This window comes from Vidua macroura, chromosome 3 (assembly GCF_024509145.1).
Source record: "Vidua macroura isolate BioBank_ID:100142 chromosome 3, ASM2450914v1, whole genome shotgun sequence".
Lineage (NCBI taxonomy): Eukaryota > Metazoa > Chordata > Aves > Passeriformes > Viduidae > Vidua > Vidua macroura.
Window position 1 is genome coordinate 29,435,161 of NC_071573.1, and position 18,998 is coordinate 29,454,158.

The 18,998-nt window shown below is 37.4% G+C and overlaps 1 protein-coding gene across 1 annotated transcript in view; it reads right to left on the minus strand.

Annotated features, from left to right (window-relative positions):
* The window catches only part of THADA (THADA armadillo repeat containing), a 215,153-nt gene that overhangs the window by 81,688 nt on the left and 114,467 nt on the right, over positions 1-18,998 (minus strand). The window contains exons 29-30 of the mRNA XM_053972850.1: positions 18,519-18,650; positions 5,797-5,965 (exon numbers count right to left, since the gene is read on the minus strand). Of these exons, the coding sequence (XP_053828825.1) occupies positions 5,797-5,965; positions 18,519-18,650 (301 nt within the window). The remainder of the gene's footprint in view (positions 1-5,796; positions 5,966-18,518; positions 18,651-18,998) is intronic.

Sequence of the window (18,998 nt, forward strand, 5' to 3'; positions counted from 1 at the left end):
TAATAAAAGGGCTCTAGATTTTTCCATTTTGAAGAATATTTAGAGAGATGGGTATAGCTTTGTAAGATGCTGCTATTCCCTGTAAAGTAACTGCCAACTTCTTGACCTAATGAAGTCAGCAGGAAGTTTAATTTTTACAATGAATGTTAAATAATGTAAAGAGTTATGAAGCCAAGTGTCTCCTATAAGTCTAATTTCTGTCACATGCAACTGAGTCAATGTGACTCATTTCGTTCTTCAGATTTGAGATGCAAGTGTTGCTTGTTTCAAAAACTAAACAAAAAAGGTTCAAAATCTCAAAACAGCATTCTTTGCGTGAGACATTGCATTCATATGCCTAACAGAACTGTTTGAATTAGTGATCAGAAAAAACAAACAAGGAAAAATCAACCCCCCACACACACAAACACACACTTCTTTGAACCAGCTGGCTGCTCTAACACCACAGAATTTTGTGGATAAAAATTAAGTTTGGAGAAAGTTTGAATATTAAGCATAACAATTTGTGAAGAGCAAATGACTGCTGATTGCTGAAACTCAAAACAACATTAAGTAAATGAATTTCCATTTTTATCTTCATGAATTTAACCCTGCACTAAAGCATAACAAATGCTCCGTTTCATCTGCCAGTTATACTTTGTATGTCTTTAAAAAAAGATCCCCAGAGAGAAGAAATACAGTTTTTCTGTTGCAATGCAAAACATTGGCATATGCTCAGGGAACAAATTTCAGGATAAATCAGTAGGAGTGACAAAATGAAATAAGTGGGAAGATGGCAGCAAAGAGAAGAAGAGAAGCTACCAGCCAGGCCTCAGATGAGAAGATGGGGGATAGACAGAATATTCCTAGGGACCACAGCAGAGCAAGCAGAATTTCTGTGACTTTCGAGTTACAGCAGTGACCAAAACCAGTCACAACAGGAAGGATCCACCTGCAAGAATATGACAGACCAGCAGAGGATTTTTTTTTTTTAATTTTATGTAATTGTTTGATTGCTTGTATAAAGTACCACCAAAAATGTAAATACTCATCATGACCAAAGTAGGTTCCAGACAAAAATTGTTCTTTAATGATATGTGCAGCCGGAACTTCTATCAAAAGCTTTATTTTGAACCATGCAATCCATCCCCTGGTAGAGGCAGCAAATGGAGGCACACAGACAAAGTCATGTAGTTCCCTCCATATATAAGCAGCAAGTGATGAGGGAGAAGTCACTGAATGCTCCTTCCTCCTAATCCATGCTAAAACGCCAACTCTTAAAATGCCAAAGAGAATGCAAAAACCTCTTCAAATAGAATGGCCAAATAAGAGAAGCAAACTTTTTTGTTCTGGTTTGTATCCCAATCTCAAGCTACACACTGTTAGCATGTAGAAAATAAGGCAACACCTTCAACATTTCAGAACAAGGCACAGACAAGTTAATGAAAACACAATGTCTCTTTTAATAACTTTCATTGACCTAATCCCCTGTGTTCTGAAAATATGTAACTGTAGGCTTGCCAAAGTGAATGTGAAGATCAAACTGATAAAACACAAGATAATAAGTCAATTGACGTGCAGATTCATTCATTTGAAAAACAAATAAACTTTAACAGTAATTACATTTGCTCATGATTAATGGCAGCTGCCCAATGGATTCTTCTCAAGATGAACAGCATGTAAGGGTATATACACTCTCATTGGAGTACAGATTTTTCCAGTATACAAATGTGAAAAAGATTTCTGGAAACTAATGAGTGCAGAACTGTGACTGAAAGCTACAGTCATGCTATTGCTATTCCACTGTACTAAAAACAACTGGATTGTCCATCTATGAACATCACACAGGCTTTGAAACCCAGCATCAATCATGTTAACTGATTCTCTCAAGATAAAAACAAAAGCTGAAGTCTAACATCTGCTTTCCCTGGCAAACCAATCTGAAAGTTTATGCATTTTGGAGGGTTTTTTAATCATCATAAATAACCCAAAACCAGATGAATTAAGGGTGCTGCCTTGCTTTCTGGACAAATCTTTATAGGGTCCCTGTAACTTTTCTTCACTTTGAAGCACTCATAGGAAGGGTTTAAAGAATTAGAGGAATTAAAAGGCCCATGTGCAGATGCAGTCTGTGGTCTTGCTGGGAACACAGAGGCAAGATACAACAGCTGACATGTTTGGGGCAATGCAATGGAGGACACAGGCTCTTTAGGAAGGACAGGTAGGGGAGATGAGAAGATGGAGGATGACCTCTCTATGTCAGAACAACTGGAATGCACAGAGCTTTGCCTGGGATGGATGATGAGCCAGCTGGGACCTTACAGCTAAGAACTGAAGTGTGGGTGACACTGCAGGGGGTGTCTGCTACAAGCTGCCAAACCAGGCAGAACAAGTGGACAAGGGCTTCTACAGGAAACAGCCTTGTGTCACCAGGCCCTGCCCCTCATGGGAGGCTTCAACCACCCTGGCAGCTGCTGCGTGACCAACACATAACCACGTAAGCAACCCAGAGGACTCCAAGAGGGCACTGATGACAACTCCCCAATAAAAGTAGCAGAGGAAACAAGGAGAGGAGCTCTGCTGGAACTCAATCACGCCTAAGGAATGACTGATTGATGATGTGAAGGTAAAAGGCAGCCTTGCCTAGCTCATTCTGAATTTCTCCATTTTTCTGGAAAGATGGAATATATACTGCAGGAATTCCAATCCCAAAGAGACAGAAGGTCAAAAGAACATTTGATCCTCTGATAAGGAAACCTCACAAGCTTTCCAAATATTTGTAAGTTCCTTGGCAACTGCCGAAAGTCAGAAAGATTCACAAACATAAAGGCTTTCCTAGTCAAATTTTGATACTCTTCCAGAAGTCCCTACATAAATCTCTGGATGAGCTCTTCCTTTCAGCTGATCAGCTAAAAAGCCTAGACTTTAAAACAAAACAACCCAGAAGTATTTCATTATTCAAGAAAGCTAGTTCAAAATTTCTGCATTTTCCTGTGAATTAGAAACTCGATTTCCTTCCCCCAAACTATGCCAATTTGGATAATGGAGCAGAGCAGAAACTGTACTCATAAAGGAAATATTGAGCATATAAAAGATTTTTTCGTTGCTTTATTCAAGTCAGTGCATTTGCTTATCACGCAGAACTGCTTCTTGAAGAATATCATCAGCTTCCCAAGTGTTACAGAACAGCAGCACCCCTCTTACATAATTCTTGAAAAGAATTATTCTGTAAAATCTGTAAAGCATAATATTATTTTATTCTCATGGACATTCATATTCCTATGCAAATTGAGCCACAGTTAAAACACTATGGAGAAAAAGACATGTTTTCACATCATGCAGAAATCTGAAGTTAAACACAACACATCTACATCCACTGTCAAAAAAGCACTTCTTGGCAATCTCAGAATTTTGGAAACCAAGCCATGTCTGGACAAGCACTACATGCTGAACTGTTTTTGAATGATCTTTCTATAACTCTGAAACATAAGTGAAATATACCTTTATGATTTACTACCTCTGGCACTAGCACCTATTTCTGAATAATTCCAGCCTTCCTTTTCAGAACGTGACAGTATATGAACACTGAAATAAAAAACTCAAGCAATGAACTTAGTAGCTTCACATGTGACTGAACAGATCAAATTACTGAATTCCATTTTCCTAAGATATTGACCTTGTACTGCTGGAAAAATGTATATTTTATTGAGTTTTGTATAGACTTGCTCTTTTTAGTAGAGATTTTTGTTTTGGTTTTGTATCAAGTAGGATGATAAATCCTTCACTGTGTCATGGAAAAGCAGTGCAAACAGTTTTGAACACTGTCAGATCACCACCTCTTCAAGTAAGCCTTCTGAGAAACAGTGCTTTAACCAATAGTCCCCATAAAATAGTTTTCTACATTTCAATAAGCCTTACCACCCGATTTGCAAGTCCCAATAAACACTGATAAAAAGAAAACTGAAATCAGACATCCAGCAACCCCTAAAAAGTCACAATACTTTCCTCTTTGTATTGTCTACCAGAAGTGCAAGCTAACTACAGGTTAAACTACCTGGCACCAGTAATTTGGAGCTACAACAAACGCCACTGCCTTGCCTCCATTTTTTGCACATCTTTACCACCCTAAAGTGTTTCTTCTGAATGCTTTCTTATTTTAAACTAGCAACCAATAGTTGCCATACATGTCAGCCACACAATAAATTATATTAAGCATTAAATAAAGATTTTGAGTACCCTTGATACATAAGGGATAACAGCAAAGCCCAAGACAAATTTGAGAAACCAAACCACTGAACTGTTACGGTAAGACTGACATTTCTTGGAAGAGTATCATTCTCTGACAGCATGGTCTCTCATTGTGAAGTACAAACTGAAGTAGTAGCTCCTAGTAGCTCCTCAAAACTGATGAAAAATCAGGTTAAAGTCCTGGGATATCTCCCATCTCATAGGTGTGGAAAGCTTCCTACACCTATGCATAAGATCATGTTAGCAATGCTGAATTAAAAAACTAGAACATCCTTTGGGCTCTTTCATATCCACCCACTATAATTATTATTATGATCTTTTTTTCCCAGGTAACAGAAAAGAAGGCAATTAACTCTATACACTACTGCCAGTCCACACCCTCATGAGTAGAGTTGTAATCATTTTGGATTGAGAAAGCATTTCATTCTCACTGTTGGAACAACCCTCTCTTCCTAACACTTCAGGAGCTGTGACACAGCAGGGCTGCACAGCTGATTTGAAGATGGCAGTCTCCCCCTGCCACACAGACACAGAGGCTCACAGGTCCAATCCCTTGCATCTATCAGGTGCATCGACTGCTTTTCAAAGCAGGTGCCCATCCATACGCTGCAAAACCCTTTACTGTTACCAATCATCATTCAAATCCAGATTCAACTGCCTGAAACATTTATAGGTAAAGTTGACATTAACAGACCTAGAGGGACTTCACTCATTTCCTAGATTTCCTGGAAGTCTTGATTTTAAAGGGAAATAATATGCTAGAAAAGATGCAATTAAACACTAAATCAAAACAACTACACACACCCCAGCACACAGCTTACAGTGGGAACATGTCCCTGGAAAGCTTGCCAACTAAGACAGACCAACAGAGCTGATCGTGTACAATATGGCTTTGTTGGAGGGTTGCTTGTGAAAAACGGGCAATAAAAATCAGTAATTTATTACCATGATACTTAAAAATGAAACACAGTAAACTGACTGCCATAAACCAGGGGAATGATATATGGAGAATGAAGAAAATTCTGATAAATTCTCCAGAATGTTTCCAGAAGACAATAGTATAAAGCTTACCACAACTTGTACAGCACACTGACAGGAAGCTGTTGGTGCAGCAGGAAAAGCAAATGAAGTAATAAATAATTATGTGGGTCCGTAGCGAGTCTGAATATATATACAATGCTATTGGTGCATGGAGTTCAGCTTTGCCTCAGATTTGCTCAGTCATTTTTGGCAGATCTCTCTGTAAATACGTTCAGATAGGGATATTTGCTCTTAAAGCACTTTAATCTCTGGAGATGAAACATTATATGAAATGCAAATGTTACTGCTTACTGCCTTCAAATGACAGCTGAAACGTGCATTCCACATTTATCATCTGACAGAATAAACTCAAAAGCAGTCTTCATGTATGTTTTGACAAAGCGTGAATGTTAAGCACAACTCATGGTATGTCATCTGGCTGTCAAGTATGACCAAAAACTTTTTTAAAAACCCCTACAGTAAAACCAAAATTTCAAAAGCCTCACAAAACAAAAACAAATCAATGCAAAACAAGCCTCCCAAGCTTACTTGCAGCAGGGTTCCATGAACACTGTTCTGTCGCATGCCATGAGTGGCAGAGTCCGGGAGCCCCCGCAGCAGGGCCAACAGCGTGTGCGGAACTTCATTGGCCATAACGAAGGGAACAAGAGCCCGGCCCGACATCTCCCGGCAGCGGTACACGGGGGAGTGCCCACACCTGGGAAAACCAGAGACACCTGTTATGTGTCATCCAGCAAGCCACTGGGCTGCCTAAAACAGGACAAAGGATAGTGCCATGAAAACGAAAACATATTTCTCACAAATCCAATATACAGTCTTCTCAGTAGTGAAAGGTAAGTCATACTAGAGCTATGCCAGAGGATTTGTTGTCATTCACAAGTTCTGGTGTTTACATAAAGGAAAATAAAAAGGAAATAATGCAATTATGCCATTAAACAGGCAAGTATATATTCCTGTAGCATCTTTCTGGATGTTTATGTTACTTACTAATCGCATTCAAATGTATTATGAGTTTGACTGAAACTGCCAACTCCATGCTGTTAATCAGATGTTTCCATGAGAACACAAGATGGTGTCTACTGAATTTTGGGCCAAATGTCCCACTGGTTTTTACAATACATTTAAAGGCAGGAAATAAAAGACACATTGGAAAATAATTTCCCATTATTTATAATTAGTATCTAAAAGAAAAATACTTCTTATTTAAAATTAACTGCTAGGAGGCAAGACTCTATATAAAGCAAATGCCAAAAAGAATCTTTTATCTTGTAGTACTGTTAAGGTTTTGATGACTAGCTGTAGACTTATGAAAATACATGGAGAATGAGCTAACATTAACACATTAACAAGTTATAATACTACGTCAGTAGCATGTATACTGAATTGACATGAGTAGGAGTCCTTCAGCAGCTAAGTACATTAGGCTACGTCTTTCAAAGCCAGCAATTCTTGCATGTGTCAATTTTCGTAATGCAGGTACAACTAAGGCACCAAGAAAACTGAGAAAACTACTATAAAAGGCCAAATGTCTTAGGTGATGGACAACACAGTATGGCTGAAGTTATCCTCTGCTGCCTCCCAGATGAGCATAACGACTCGAGAGATGGCCTTCCCTACTCCAATACTCTCATCTCTTTCCTCAATTGCTTCCTATGTCTTTCCAGTTTACATAATCCCATGTCAATGAGATTATCCCTTGTCAAAATGATTTTGACCTCTGCTTTAAAAAAACCCAATAAACCCTGCAGTGTCATGCCTACATATTTAAAAACGAAAAGAAATTAAAAGATACTCTAAATTTTCATGTATCTGTATCAGATTTAAATCAATAGTCAAAGTAGTAGTTTAGTTCAAATGAAAGAAATACAGAGAACAGATTCCATCTTGAACCAAATTAACAGCGTTTTGAAGACTAAGAAACTAAACAGTCTTAACTGAAATAGATCCATTATGCCATGGCATGCCTGAAAGACACAGATCTTCAGAGGACCTAGAGAGAGGAACTACCCCCAGAACAACAGGTTTTTGAGGCAATTTGCAGCCTTGCAAATAAGGTTGTATGTTCTATTATGATTTTTACTAAGACCATCTTTACATTTCCTTTTCACAGACAAGCCATCCTTCACAATAGGATGCTAAACAGTCACAATTAGAAGCTCTGCCATAGGGAAAAGCTTCAATCCTATATTGACAAGGTGCAAGAAGTAGTTCAGTTTGGCTATTCCTAAAAGAACTTCCTTTTTTTTAATAACAGAAACATTTTAATTCTACTTCACAGTAAACTGAAACCTAAGAAATCATTGTCTGCAACCATTCATTCAGCTCTGCTGAACCACATTTTCTTAATTTTGTTTATGACCTTTTACAGATCCCAAGGAATCTGACATGTTTTCACAGGAGGAGTGGAAAATGGGTAAAATTCCAGGGTTTCCTCTAACTTGCGCAAGGGTACTTTCCAATACTACATGCTTCAAGAGGGGTTTTTTTCCCTAAAACACAATGCAATGAATTACTACATATTTTTAAATAACCTGTCTTTAACTTTTTTGTCTTGTAAAACATCAAATACTTATAACACATGCACCTACACATATGGAGATACAGTATTTTACATGCCAAATTTTGTTCCACTCTATTATTTTATCTAATTTATTGTGAACGTGGAAGTGACTGCTCTATATTTAGAAAGAAGAAAATAGTTTCACGTTACAGGCAAAATTTTCTCAGCTGCCTGAAGTCCTCCTGCAGAGCAACCACACTGGTGCCCAGTCATGGAGAACTCCCCCAGGGCACTGCGGACCCAGCTCTGCAACCTTCTGTGCCAGAGGGAAATGCAATCCCACAGCTCCTACCTGTCCAAAGGGCAACCCAGCCACCAGCCTGCCACTATCCTACACAGCTGCTGTACATTCATGCACACTTCTCACACTCCAGGGTGCAGCAACTCACACCTTAGTGGGAACCCTGAGAACAGCAGGCCTATGAAGTCCATACTAAGGAACAAAAGCATCACAAAAGTTTAGGAATCATAAAGTATCTGGTTTATAGGAACATATATGGGAACACATGGAAGGTATTTCACATCAACAAATAGCTTCCCAAATCTGAAAGGGGTTAAGATTCCTACTGTTTCTTCTAATTTATTTAAAATATTTATTTGTTTTTAAATCTAACACTCAAAGAAAATAAATTGTTTCCAATCCCCACCTCCCAGCAAGAAACAGCACTGATAATATTTCAAAAATATTCCTTTCACATGCATATGCCAGATGTCATACCAAGTCACCACTAGTGACCCATCCCTGAACTTTTGCATACCCTGAAGGCACTTAAGTGTTCATCTCTCATGTTTTGAAGGCACTTGGCTTCATTCCTGAATCATGCAAGAAGTTTGCCAGGAGCATGTCAAAACCTACACTAGTTTTTCCATCCTCTAGCAGCACCCTAGAACAGAGAGTTTTGATATTTACTGGATCCCACTTACATTTAACCTATCATCTGTAAATAAAACTAAACAGGATCAATTCTCAAAAAGGGATAGAAAGACTGAATGCAAATAAACAACTGAGCAACAGAAATATAACATTCTAACCAAATCTAGCAATTTTTTGCTCATTGTTATGCCAAACTGCAAACCATACACTTTAGGACTGAGTCTACTACCTGTATTGTTAAAAATGTGTTTTATCTTGAATTTAGCAACCATTATGGGAAGCAATCTCACAAACTGCATCAAGAAATATTTTTGCATAATTTTGGCAATCACAGTAACTTAGTTTCTATCTGCAGCAAAACTCAGCAGCTCAAGAAAGAAGCATTTTAGGGCTATGAAGCTATTCAGGTTACTCCTCCTGCAGCAGTTTAGTACACTGCCATCCCTGAGTCTCATTTCTGTGATGGCAGTTGCCTTGTGGGGATACTGGCAGAAAAGGACCTCCAAACGCTGCACTTCATCCAGACTCTGAGCTTCACCTGCCAACAGCACAATGCAAATCTTCTGCAGGCTCATCCTCTCTGCAGGAAATACCAGCAATGGAGTCCTGCATCCATTTGGACAGCACGGATGTGTGTGCAAAGCTGCATTTAAAACTGTTCCATCTCCTTTGATTTGAAAGGTGCTTGGGGTGGTGGAGGGGAAATGTTTCAAGTATGTGACACTACCTTTACATGCAGGTCTGATGTAAGTAGACTTTAAAATCTAGGAATTACCTAAAATGTTGTCATATGTAAAAACATACATTATGCCACCCTAATTTTATTATACTTCAAGGCAGCAACAAGAATGAAACTTGAAAAATCCTCATGTGACATACTTCTATTCAATCCTGAGGGCTATTAACAACTGTAGTATTTCACCTTGAACTCAGTACTGTTTATCTAGGTGCATGAGGAACTGGATGTAAACATGTTTACTTGAAACAGTCCATGATCAAGAACAAAAAGTCCATAAATCTGAGAAGGTTTCGCTCCATGTAACTGTAGATTCAATTCAATGCATTTCCACTGCTCTGTTCCAGATTCAACACTCAGATCCTGAACCACCCTCCCAACTGATGTGATGTGATTTACGACCAGCTCTCATAAGGCACAAAGATTCCATACTCCTCTGCACACATCAAAGTATCTAATTTATTACTCTGGCTACAAACAACAGAACACTAGCTGTAAATAATAATATCTTAAGCTTCTTTTGAAAAAGAAAAAAAAAAGAAAAAACAAACCTGCAGGTGTTTCCTACGTGCTTATTTTCCACCCCTTCTTATTTCTCCCTCTCAACAGACTTCATATTTCCCAAATTAACAACGCAAATAAGGATTACCTTTTAGATAAAGGTCACAGAAACAAACGAGTAGAATTAATTTGAAAAATTATACCTGTTGCTGAAAATATGTTCATTATATTAAGTAATTCCTACAGTTGTGAGAAGGGCTAACAAGGAGAGGAATGTCTCCTTCCAGGTTTTACTGGCTGTTGTCACACAATCCGTGCATTATTAACAAAGTCATTGCTAATTAATGAAACAGTGAATGTTCTGCAGAAGAGGCCTCTGAGCTTCTAAGGCAAACCAAGTATCCTACCACCATCACAAAAAGTTTGGGAGAAGAGTGCAGCATGAGGCAGGAAAGGCTTTGCAATTCAAACCAACCACCTCTGCCAGCAGGTCAAAGCTACTACAGCTTTTAAAAGATAAAAGTGATTGAAAAATATAAATAAGCAAAAATCACACACACGGTACTCTTTAAATCCTTGAGCTAGCTGTGCCCCAAGGTCCTAACAAATGCATCTAAGAAAAAATTGTGGTAAGTCTTCTGTCTGATTCTGTATAGACAGGGTAGATGGTATGAGAAGGAGATTTTGCCTTTCCTCCATGACACAGCTATACAGTCCAAGTTATGTCATCAGTTCCAAAGCAAGAATTAAAATCAAGAAATTAGAGCAGGGGAAAACATGGATGCTGGTCAAAGCTCAGAGAGAAAAGTATTTAGCAACAGATTCAGCTCCTATTACAACAAGTTTGGTTATTAAGATTCAAGAGTATTGCATGCATTCCTCATGATTATATACTAGTTTATTTTTCCCCCTTCAAATTATCTCCTAAAGGAATACCTTCGGCAACTTCAAATGCAGTGTGACAAGTTCCCAAGCTAAGTGAAGTCCAAAAATAGAATTAAAAGCAACACTCATGCTTCCACAGAATTAAGTAACTTGGACTTCTTACTGTAGATGAATCAGCAGGACAGTACCTATTTGTTACTGGGAGAGTAAAGTTTCCTGCAATACCAATGATAATTTGCTACACATGTATCTACACCTTCTTCTGTTCATTTATTGATTTCCTTGGTTTGTGGTTTTCAATTTGTTTTTTAATGTTTCTTACAAAACAACCATCTTCCATTTTGTTTTTTAATGTTTCTTAGCAAGTATCCAAAACATTTAATTTTAAAATCTTATTTCTCAGTGAAAAACTGTACTGCAATTGGCCTGAAAATAATTTTTGTTCTTTCATCTAAGATTAAGATCAAAACAAACCCCAGAAAAAACTGACATTTGATATAGCTCCTTATAATTTACCTGAAGAATAGGAAAATATTACAGAACTACCAACAGTTTGCTGAAGGTTTTAGATCTACAATCAACACATAAATGTAGCTCAGAAAATGTTTGAACAAAAACACGTATGGACAGAAACAAGCCAAATTTAATTTCACGTTATTTATGCAGTACTAATCCCCTAAATTCTTATCTATTTCCTTTAAAGTGAAGTTAATGGTTGTCCAAACTTCTAACCTCTTTATACACTGTGTTAAGTATTTTATTCTTCCAACTTGGGCAATTAAGATAAAACCTTATGTTTTTGTAAGGGCAGTATTTTCCACAAGCACTTAATGAAGCAGGGTAGCCATAAATACTGCAGAAGGTATGTAGGCAAAGTACACAGGCTTTTATTTGTGAAAGCTGTCCACAAGCTCTGCCAGGAGCTGTTTCTCCATATGTTTCCAAGGGCTTTCTAAGGAAAAATTATAGATATTTCTCTCTTCTTGTCACCAAGGTCCAGGTTAATGTAAACAAGTGGCCAACTGATACCAAGCTGAATCAACATCAGAAACTTGAATTGTTGTGGTTTACCAAGCCAAAACACCTAGGATCTCTGACATCTGAGTCTATGAAAACTATTACTAATACTGTGTATAAACTTCAGAGAAACAGAAATATGTTCTTGTCAAATGGAGATTTCCCATAGAACATGTTGATGCAATTTAAATGGCATCTGTTCTTGAAATCCAATCAAGAAATCTCAAAGAGTTTGTCTAGGTAGGAAGCCTCTAGGTTTATTTAACTATCATTGAAGTTACATGAGGGTAGAGCCTCCATTTTGGTTCACAGCACTCTAGAGAAAAAAACAACTGCTCTTAACTCAAAATCATGTAAAAGACAATTTCATTCACAACCATATTTCTACTTTGTTAATTTGTGAACAGTTACCATGATGTTTCACAACTGCAGAATAACAGAAACAAACACATACCACTTACTATCCAAACAGTTGGGAAAAAACCAAAACAAAGAATATTTTCTGTCTTAGCAACTCTATCATTATTTTGAACTCTATGAAAGGGAAGCTGAATGGAAAAATCAAGTCTCAGCACCTTGCAAGGATTTTCAAAACTTCAGATGACTGTAAGCAAAACTACAACATGAGCAATTTAAAAAGCATATCATCAGACCCATGAAAACATCCAAGGGATCTGGGTTCTCAAAGACACTTCCCTTTCAGCCATCCCACCAAAAGTATCTAGCCTATTACTAAAAGATCTTTCCAGTACTGACTCTTCTGAAACTCAGACTGTTCTTTTTAAAGAATATTGGCTTTTTAAAATATCATTATACTTGGTTTCCCATATCATTGTCTGGATAGTTAATGTATTATTTCTCTCCATTTTCATACTTCTTCCTGCAAATACTTTTCCAGATGTTATTTTTTCGATACTTATCTTGACCAGCAGAGTACTTGCTGATTAATTTTAAGTATATAAATGAATAATAAAATTACTTCACCAATCATATTTTGACAGTTGAGCACCCATCATATTTTTTACTGGATCATGTTGCAAGTAAGTATACATCAAATTCAACATACATCAAATTTTAACCCAGGATCCCAGCCACTGGTCCTCTTCAGGAGCCTGCAATACTGGAAAAAGAGTTACTCTCAGTACTCATGAATGCCTCTCTGCTAGGTGTCACCCTTTATTTCCCATGAATCTGACAGCTCCCTGCAGTTTCCGCATATTTCCTGACCTGCTTCAGACAATCTGCCAATGATTGATGAAAACAGTGAAAACTGGAATAAGAAATTAATAACAAACACCTAAGGCTTGTTCTTTCCCATCAGCACTACTTGGATATGACACATCTGTCTACAATTTCAGAGGAAAGACAGGAATATAGTAAAGAATGTAAGATGAATAAAGAGTTTTAATAGATCAGAGAGTCTTGAGCAGCCTACTGCCAATCAAGCCCTTTGCATTTTTCTCTAGCACTACAATTTGAACTTAATCAAATTGGAAAAAATTACAGCCTATTTACAACTTGCTATTTAAAACTGCTAAAAGTTCAAAAAGGACTGAAACTCTTCTTATTAATAAATATTTACAGTGTCCCATAAATATTTTTACAGATCAGTATTAATCACTATGCAAATCAGGATTGCACAGACAATAGACTAACTAGAAATGGGAGACTTCCAAGACAGTCCCAATTCATTAGTGATAAGCTCAGTGGGGAAATGAATTTCTGTCCTTCCCTCCTTCTCCCACAGCTATGCAAAATTTCTACTTTAGATGTCAAGCAAGAGATTTACTATAATCAAAATTTAAAAGACAATGTATGCTTTAGGGGTGCACATTGCTTCTTTTTTTCAAATATCTAGACCAGCCCATGTTTTGGGAACCTTGCCCATAATAAAAAGGGTATCTGTCTTCATCTTGCAATGACTGGCCAGCCCCATGAGCTTCCTCAAGAAGGACAGAGCATTCCAGTGAGTCAGAGCCTGCTCTCATTCTCACAGGGATTCCATATAATGCAGTATTTGCAGACAGTTATAATGCTGAGCAGTTATACTAAACAAATATTAGCAACTAAAAAAACCCCAAAACAAATTAAAAAAACAGAGATGAAAGACTGAGAAGATGTGAAATTGAAAAGGGAAGCCAGGGAGAGGCTTTCATATACAACTGTAATCAAAAGCAGCTATTTTAATACAACAAGGCTGCAACAAACAGCTTGTTGTATATTTTAATCTAATATGAAAAGACATTCCCACAAAAGCTCTTTCTTTATCAGACCCCTGGTAAGATTCCCAGTCTTACAGAAATGACAGTTGAAATAAGGGAAGTTTTAATATTAATTCTTCTAGTGCTGCCATGTCACACTAAAATACAGGGGAAAGAGGAGAAAGGCAGAGGAAGTACACTTAGTTAGCACAGTCATCTACCTTGCTTGGCCACTTACCAAAAGATACAAGTGCTCAGCCTACAGAAAGTCAGATGGCTGCTTTAAAGTCCGATACAGGATGACATACTAAACCCACACACCTAAGTATACATGTGTGAAACAAAACAAACCCCAGCAAATCTGCATTTAAATATACTTAAACAGCAATTTCAGCTTACAAAATGAATATACTTGAATTATTTCCACCAAGCTCTTCTCAAACAAATTGAGGATATCAGGTTACTAAAACTTCACCAGTTGCCTGATTCTTGTGCTTCTCTTCCTATGTAGCCCATATCGACTTTGTCACAGGGCTACAGTGGAACAGAACCAGTCACCTGACAGACTGGATATAATTTAACATAATCAAATGCAATACAGAGCAATCAAACTTATAAGCACAAGTCAACAAAGAGTAACTTTCTCACATGAGCAACCTACATGCAAGTAGCATTACTGACTGGTAAAAATTCAAATTCACACTACCTTCTGCAATATTAATACTACTACATCTGAGTCCTTTTCCTTAAGAAGTGAGCTCTCTCACATTTATGAAACAGTAAGACACAACTGAAACTCACAGAGAGCCTCGGAATTCATGGTCAGCTGGTCTGCTTGCTAGGAAGTTAAAATAAACGCAGATCAATCTATTTCAAAAACTCATAGGTGATAAGAATTTTCTCTCTCCGTCCCTAAACACTCTGTTAGGAATGGCTACAGGTTGGGTTTTTTTTTTAAGTAAAAAAATTACAATGCTCCATCCCACAGAACATTTTTCCTCACCACACAAGGTATTGTTTTCCTTGCATCTTAGTATCCATCATTAACTAACAGTCACAGTGATTATCCTAACTAACAGTGATTATCATTGTACACCAACGACAAGATCTCAGTGCAAAACCAAAACCCTATCAGTCTAGAGGGGTGGATGGAGAAGGGCAGAAAGGGAAAGAGGACAGCTGTAAAGTATTTTCATTTGCCACCCTCCCAGGTCCCTGACTGGAAACAGCAGCAGGGCACTTGGGAATTTAGCTCCTCCATTTTGCACGAAGACACATTACAGATTACAAAATTCTGCCCAAGGAAACAGTGTCTATTTCATAACTCTGTTAATTTCATGGGAAGATGTTCACATTTCTTGCAACATAATACACCTAGAAGCAGCACTGCTTTGAAATCTATTTGCTGAAGTTCTAAAGAGGAAATTTCATGAAGAATAAAGTTTTGTCAAGGGGAAGCGAAGGCACATACATCCAATAAGGTTCTAAAACCTTATACTGTTTGACATTTTAAAGCTAATTTTTAAAAAACTTTCTGAAAGATTACAAAGTCACTCTCTTAAATAGAGAGTGACTATTCAATTTTTTTTCAATTACTGAAAAAGAATTCAAGTTAATAAAGCAATACCCATTTTACTCCTTCAGAGCATTCAGCCCAGAACATTTAACAATAAACATACACTCTGTCAGTGCCATGGTACGAGAGGACATAAGGTAACTCAATTCTAGATCATTCTGAAGAGATTACAGGTCTTTGAAAAAGGGAGAGGGAGGCAAAAGGGAGGTTATGTTTTTGTTTCATACTTAAAACATTACCTCCCGATTACCTCCCTTGTTAATCAAAAACATGCTGTACATTCTTTCATCTTAGAAAGTAACCATTAAAACAGACCTATCTAGCTCTTTAAAAAAAATAAAAAGTGAGGTAATAAGCTGTGAATCAAAGTGTTCCCTTCCAAATAAAACATCTGCAGGGGGAAAAATAGCTTAATAGAACTGCAGATAGGTAATCAAATGCCCTAGTTCAACAGGGAGTAACAACTATGTGCACAGAGATTGAGATTTGTCCTTGCACCATTTAATCCTGCTCATATTGTGCAATTCATCTCAGAGCAACCACAGCTCTACTCCCACTAGATGGAAAATTCCACTCGAGCTTAAGTGAAACTCTTCAAATCCCAGCTTGAATTCTTTCGGCTCAACCCAGTTTTGTTCACAGAACTGCTCACTCCTTGCAAACACAATATTCTGTTCATCTTCTCAGTGCAGCAAGTGAATGTCACTTCCCTGTGGGCTCAGCCTTGGAAGGGATATTAAGACCACGTATGGGTCACACTCACCTTTCCTCTCTCCTCACCGCATGGCTGCATCCCTCCCTGACACTGGTACACCATCCTAAACAAAAATCTCATGGTAATGCATGGCAATTACATGTTATAATTGCACTGGACTACCATGTAATTGATGCTCTAGAATATAACATTGCACTGAGAAATTCAAAGGAAACGTTTATATACACATTTTAATGACTTGGTACACAGGGCCTTTGGCACCAGACCTTCTCTTTGATCCTAATAGGTTACTTCATTACCACCTTCTGAAGAACAACCAAATGAATAGGAAACAATTTTATTTTTGTTCATTTGTTCCTGTATAATGAAAAATAGAAAGGGAAATAGATGGGAAAATAACAACATGTTTATTTTACCAAGAAAAATCATCCCTGCATATTCCAACAAATGCAGTCAGAATGAACAGAAAACACTTACAGCATTCAAATAACAAGAGTGTAAGAATTGCAGACAGAAATACAGCCAGTAACAACACACTGCACTATATCATAAATACATTTACCTCTGCAGAATCCTTGGTTTTTTCCCTGAGCAACCATAAAAATTTCTATACTTTGCTAAGTAACAAGACAGAAAATGCATGTCTGTACAACCACCTACAATTTTTTGTCACAAATACACGGTAATTTTATGCTAGTTTTACACCTGCATCCACAGCATTCACTAGCAAAATCAATGGAAAGGAAATGCAGAAAACAGCGTCTTTATCAGCCACATCAGTCCTCTTTAAGGAAAAGGAAACTTAACACTTAAAGGAAACACTTAAAGGAAAGTAGGTTCAACAGTACAGGTCTCTTAAATATTCAAGGTTCTTAGCTTAAAGATTTTATGGGGGTTCTCCCCCCACATCTTCTGAATGAATTTAAATAACCTCAAGACAATAAGCTAGGTAACTGTGAAACGTTATTTTGCTGGTGTATGTACCTTGCAAAAAGTAGTGGTCATAATAGAAACAAAGACAAAACTAAAAAGCTGTAATCAAAAGTTTATCAAAAGTTAATCTATTAGCAATAACCAAAATTATGCTGAAACATTTCATTAAAAAAAAAAAAGCATTCTCCAGTGCATTAATAAAGGCATCAATACAAAGTCGATTACTGATGTAACAAATAGTTTTAAACACTTCCCAAAAAGCATTTAGGATTCAGATACAGCAGAAAGCCAAACATATTTTATTGTTAAATACAGTGTATTTAAAAACTCCTACTACAGGTTTTGGTTTTTTCCTTTCAGAAAAAATAGTATTTATTCTTGAAAATTCATAAAAAAGCATAAAAGGCAAGAAACACATCACATATGCTGTGAAAAAGAAGCAGAGATGCTATTTTCTAACAAACCGTAGTTTAAAAAAAATTGGAAGACCTTAGGATAACAACTTTGTCTTGTTTTACTACTAGATGAGCAAGACTAGGCACAGAAATTTCTCACCCTACTGCACTGAAGCTTTCACACAGACAGCAGGACTTCCTCACAAATACTGGTGATGCTCATTTCTCCCTACCCACCACAGCTCTGACTCCCTTATGAGGCTCCTAATCCCCAACAGGAGGCATACAGAGTAGCAAAATGTCAGCTGAATAGCTTCTTGAAACCACCATAAAATGAAAGTTACACTGTATAAATATTTGAAAAGTCATCTTAGAAACACTTTAGATAAAGGACAGATCCAGATCTTTATCTAGCTACGTATATATTCATGGACGGATTTAGAAAGAGATACATACACACATCTACAAATCTATGTATTAGACATTACATTTATGTGTTGCAAACAATCATTCTGCAGGACTGAAAAAACCCATCAGAAGCTGGTATACCAAATCTTGCATTGCTAAAATCTGTCAAGGTAATCAGTTTTAATCTACCCTCTCAGTGGCAGCAGTCATGCCATACAGCATTAGCAGATGAAGATTTTCAAACAAGTCATACAATGATTTGCCTAAGTCAATATTCTTTCTAATTCTCTAAAACAATAATAATATAGGAAAGTACAACCAATTCATACCATTTTTTCCTTTAAGGACTAAAACTGAAGAGAAGCTTAAAAAGTAATTTTATTTAAAAAATTCTGAAGATTCAAAAAAGAGCTCCCACCACATAAGAAACCACTACAAAATCACCTTACCTTATAATAAAGGGGACAAATGGTGCTGTGCTGAGTGCTGAGTGAGAGCCATCCATTGGTGATGGATACAGTCTTCCCAGGATTAAGAGCAAAAGAAACAGGCTTGGATGGATTTTCAACTCTTCAGTTTTACTAAATAAAAAGGTGTAAGAAGCATTTGGTGAAAAAAAGCATCCTCCTTCACACTAGACTTGAACCTCTTCCCTATGAAATAGCCTTCTGCACCTCAAGTTCAAGGAGTTATCCTAGGCTGATCATTGCATGGGAGTGCAAACCCAGCTGGGACCAAATATGGCATCCAGTTCTTCTAAAGGGGACCCTTCTAATGAAGACACTCATGGCTGTATTGCCTTCACCTTCCCACATTATTCCAAGCCTCCTTTATTCCCAAATGTGGTGAGTTGCCTTCATTTTTAAATAATATTAAAAACCTGCAGATAAGGTTTCTCTATGAACCGGGAAACAGAGAGCAGAGTTTCA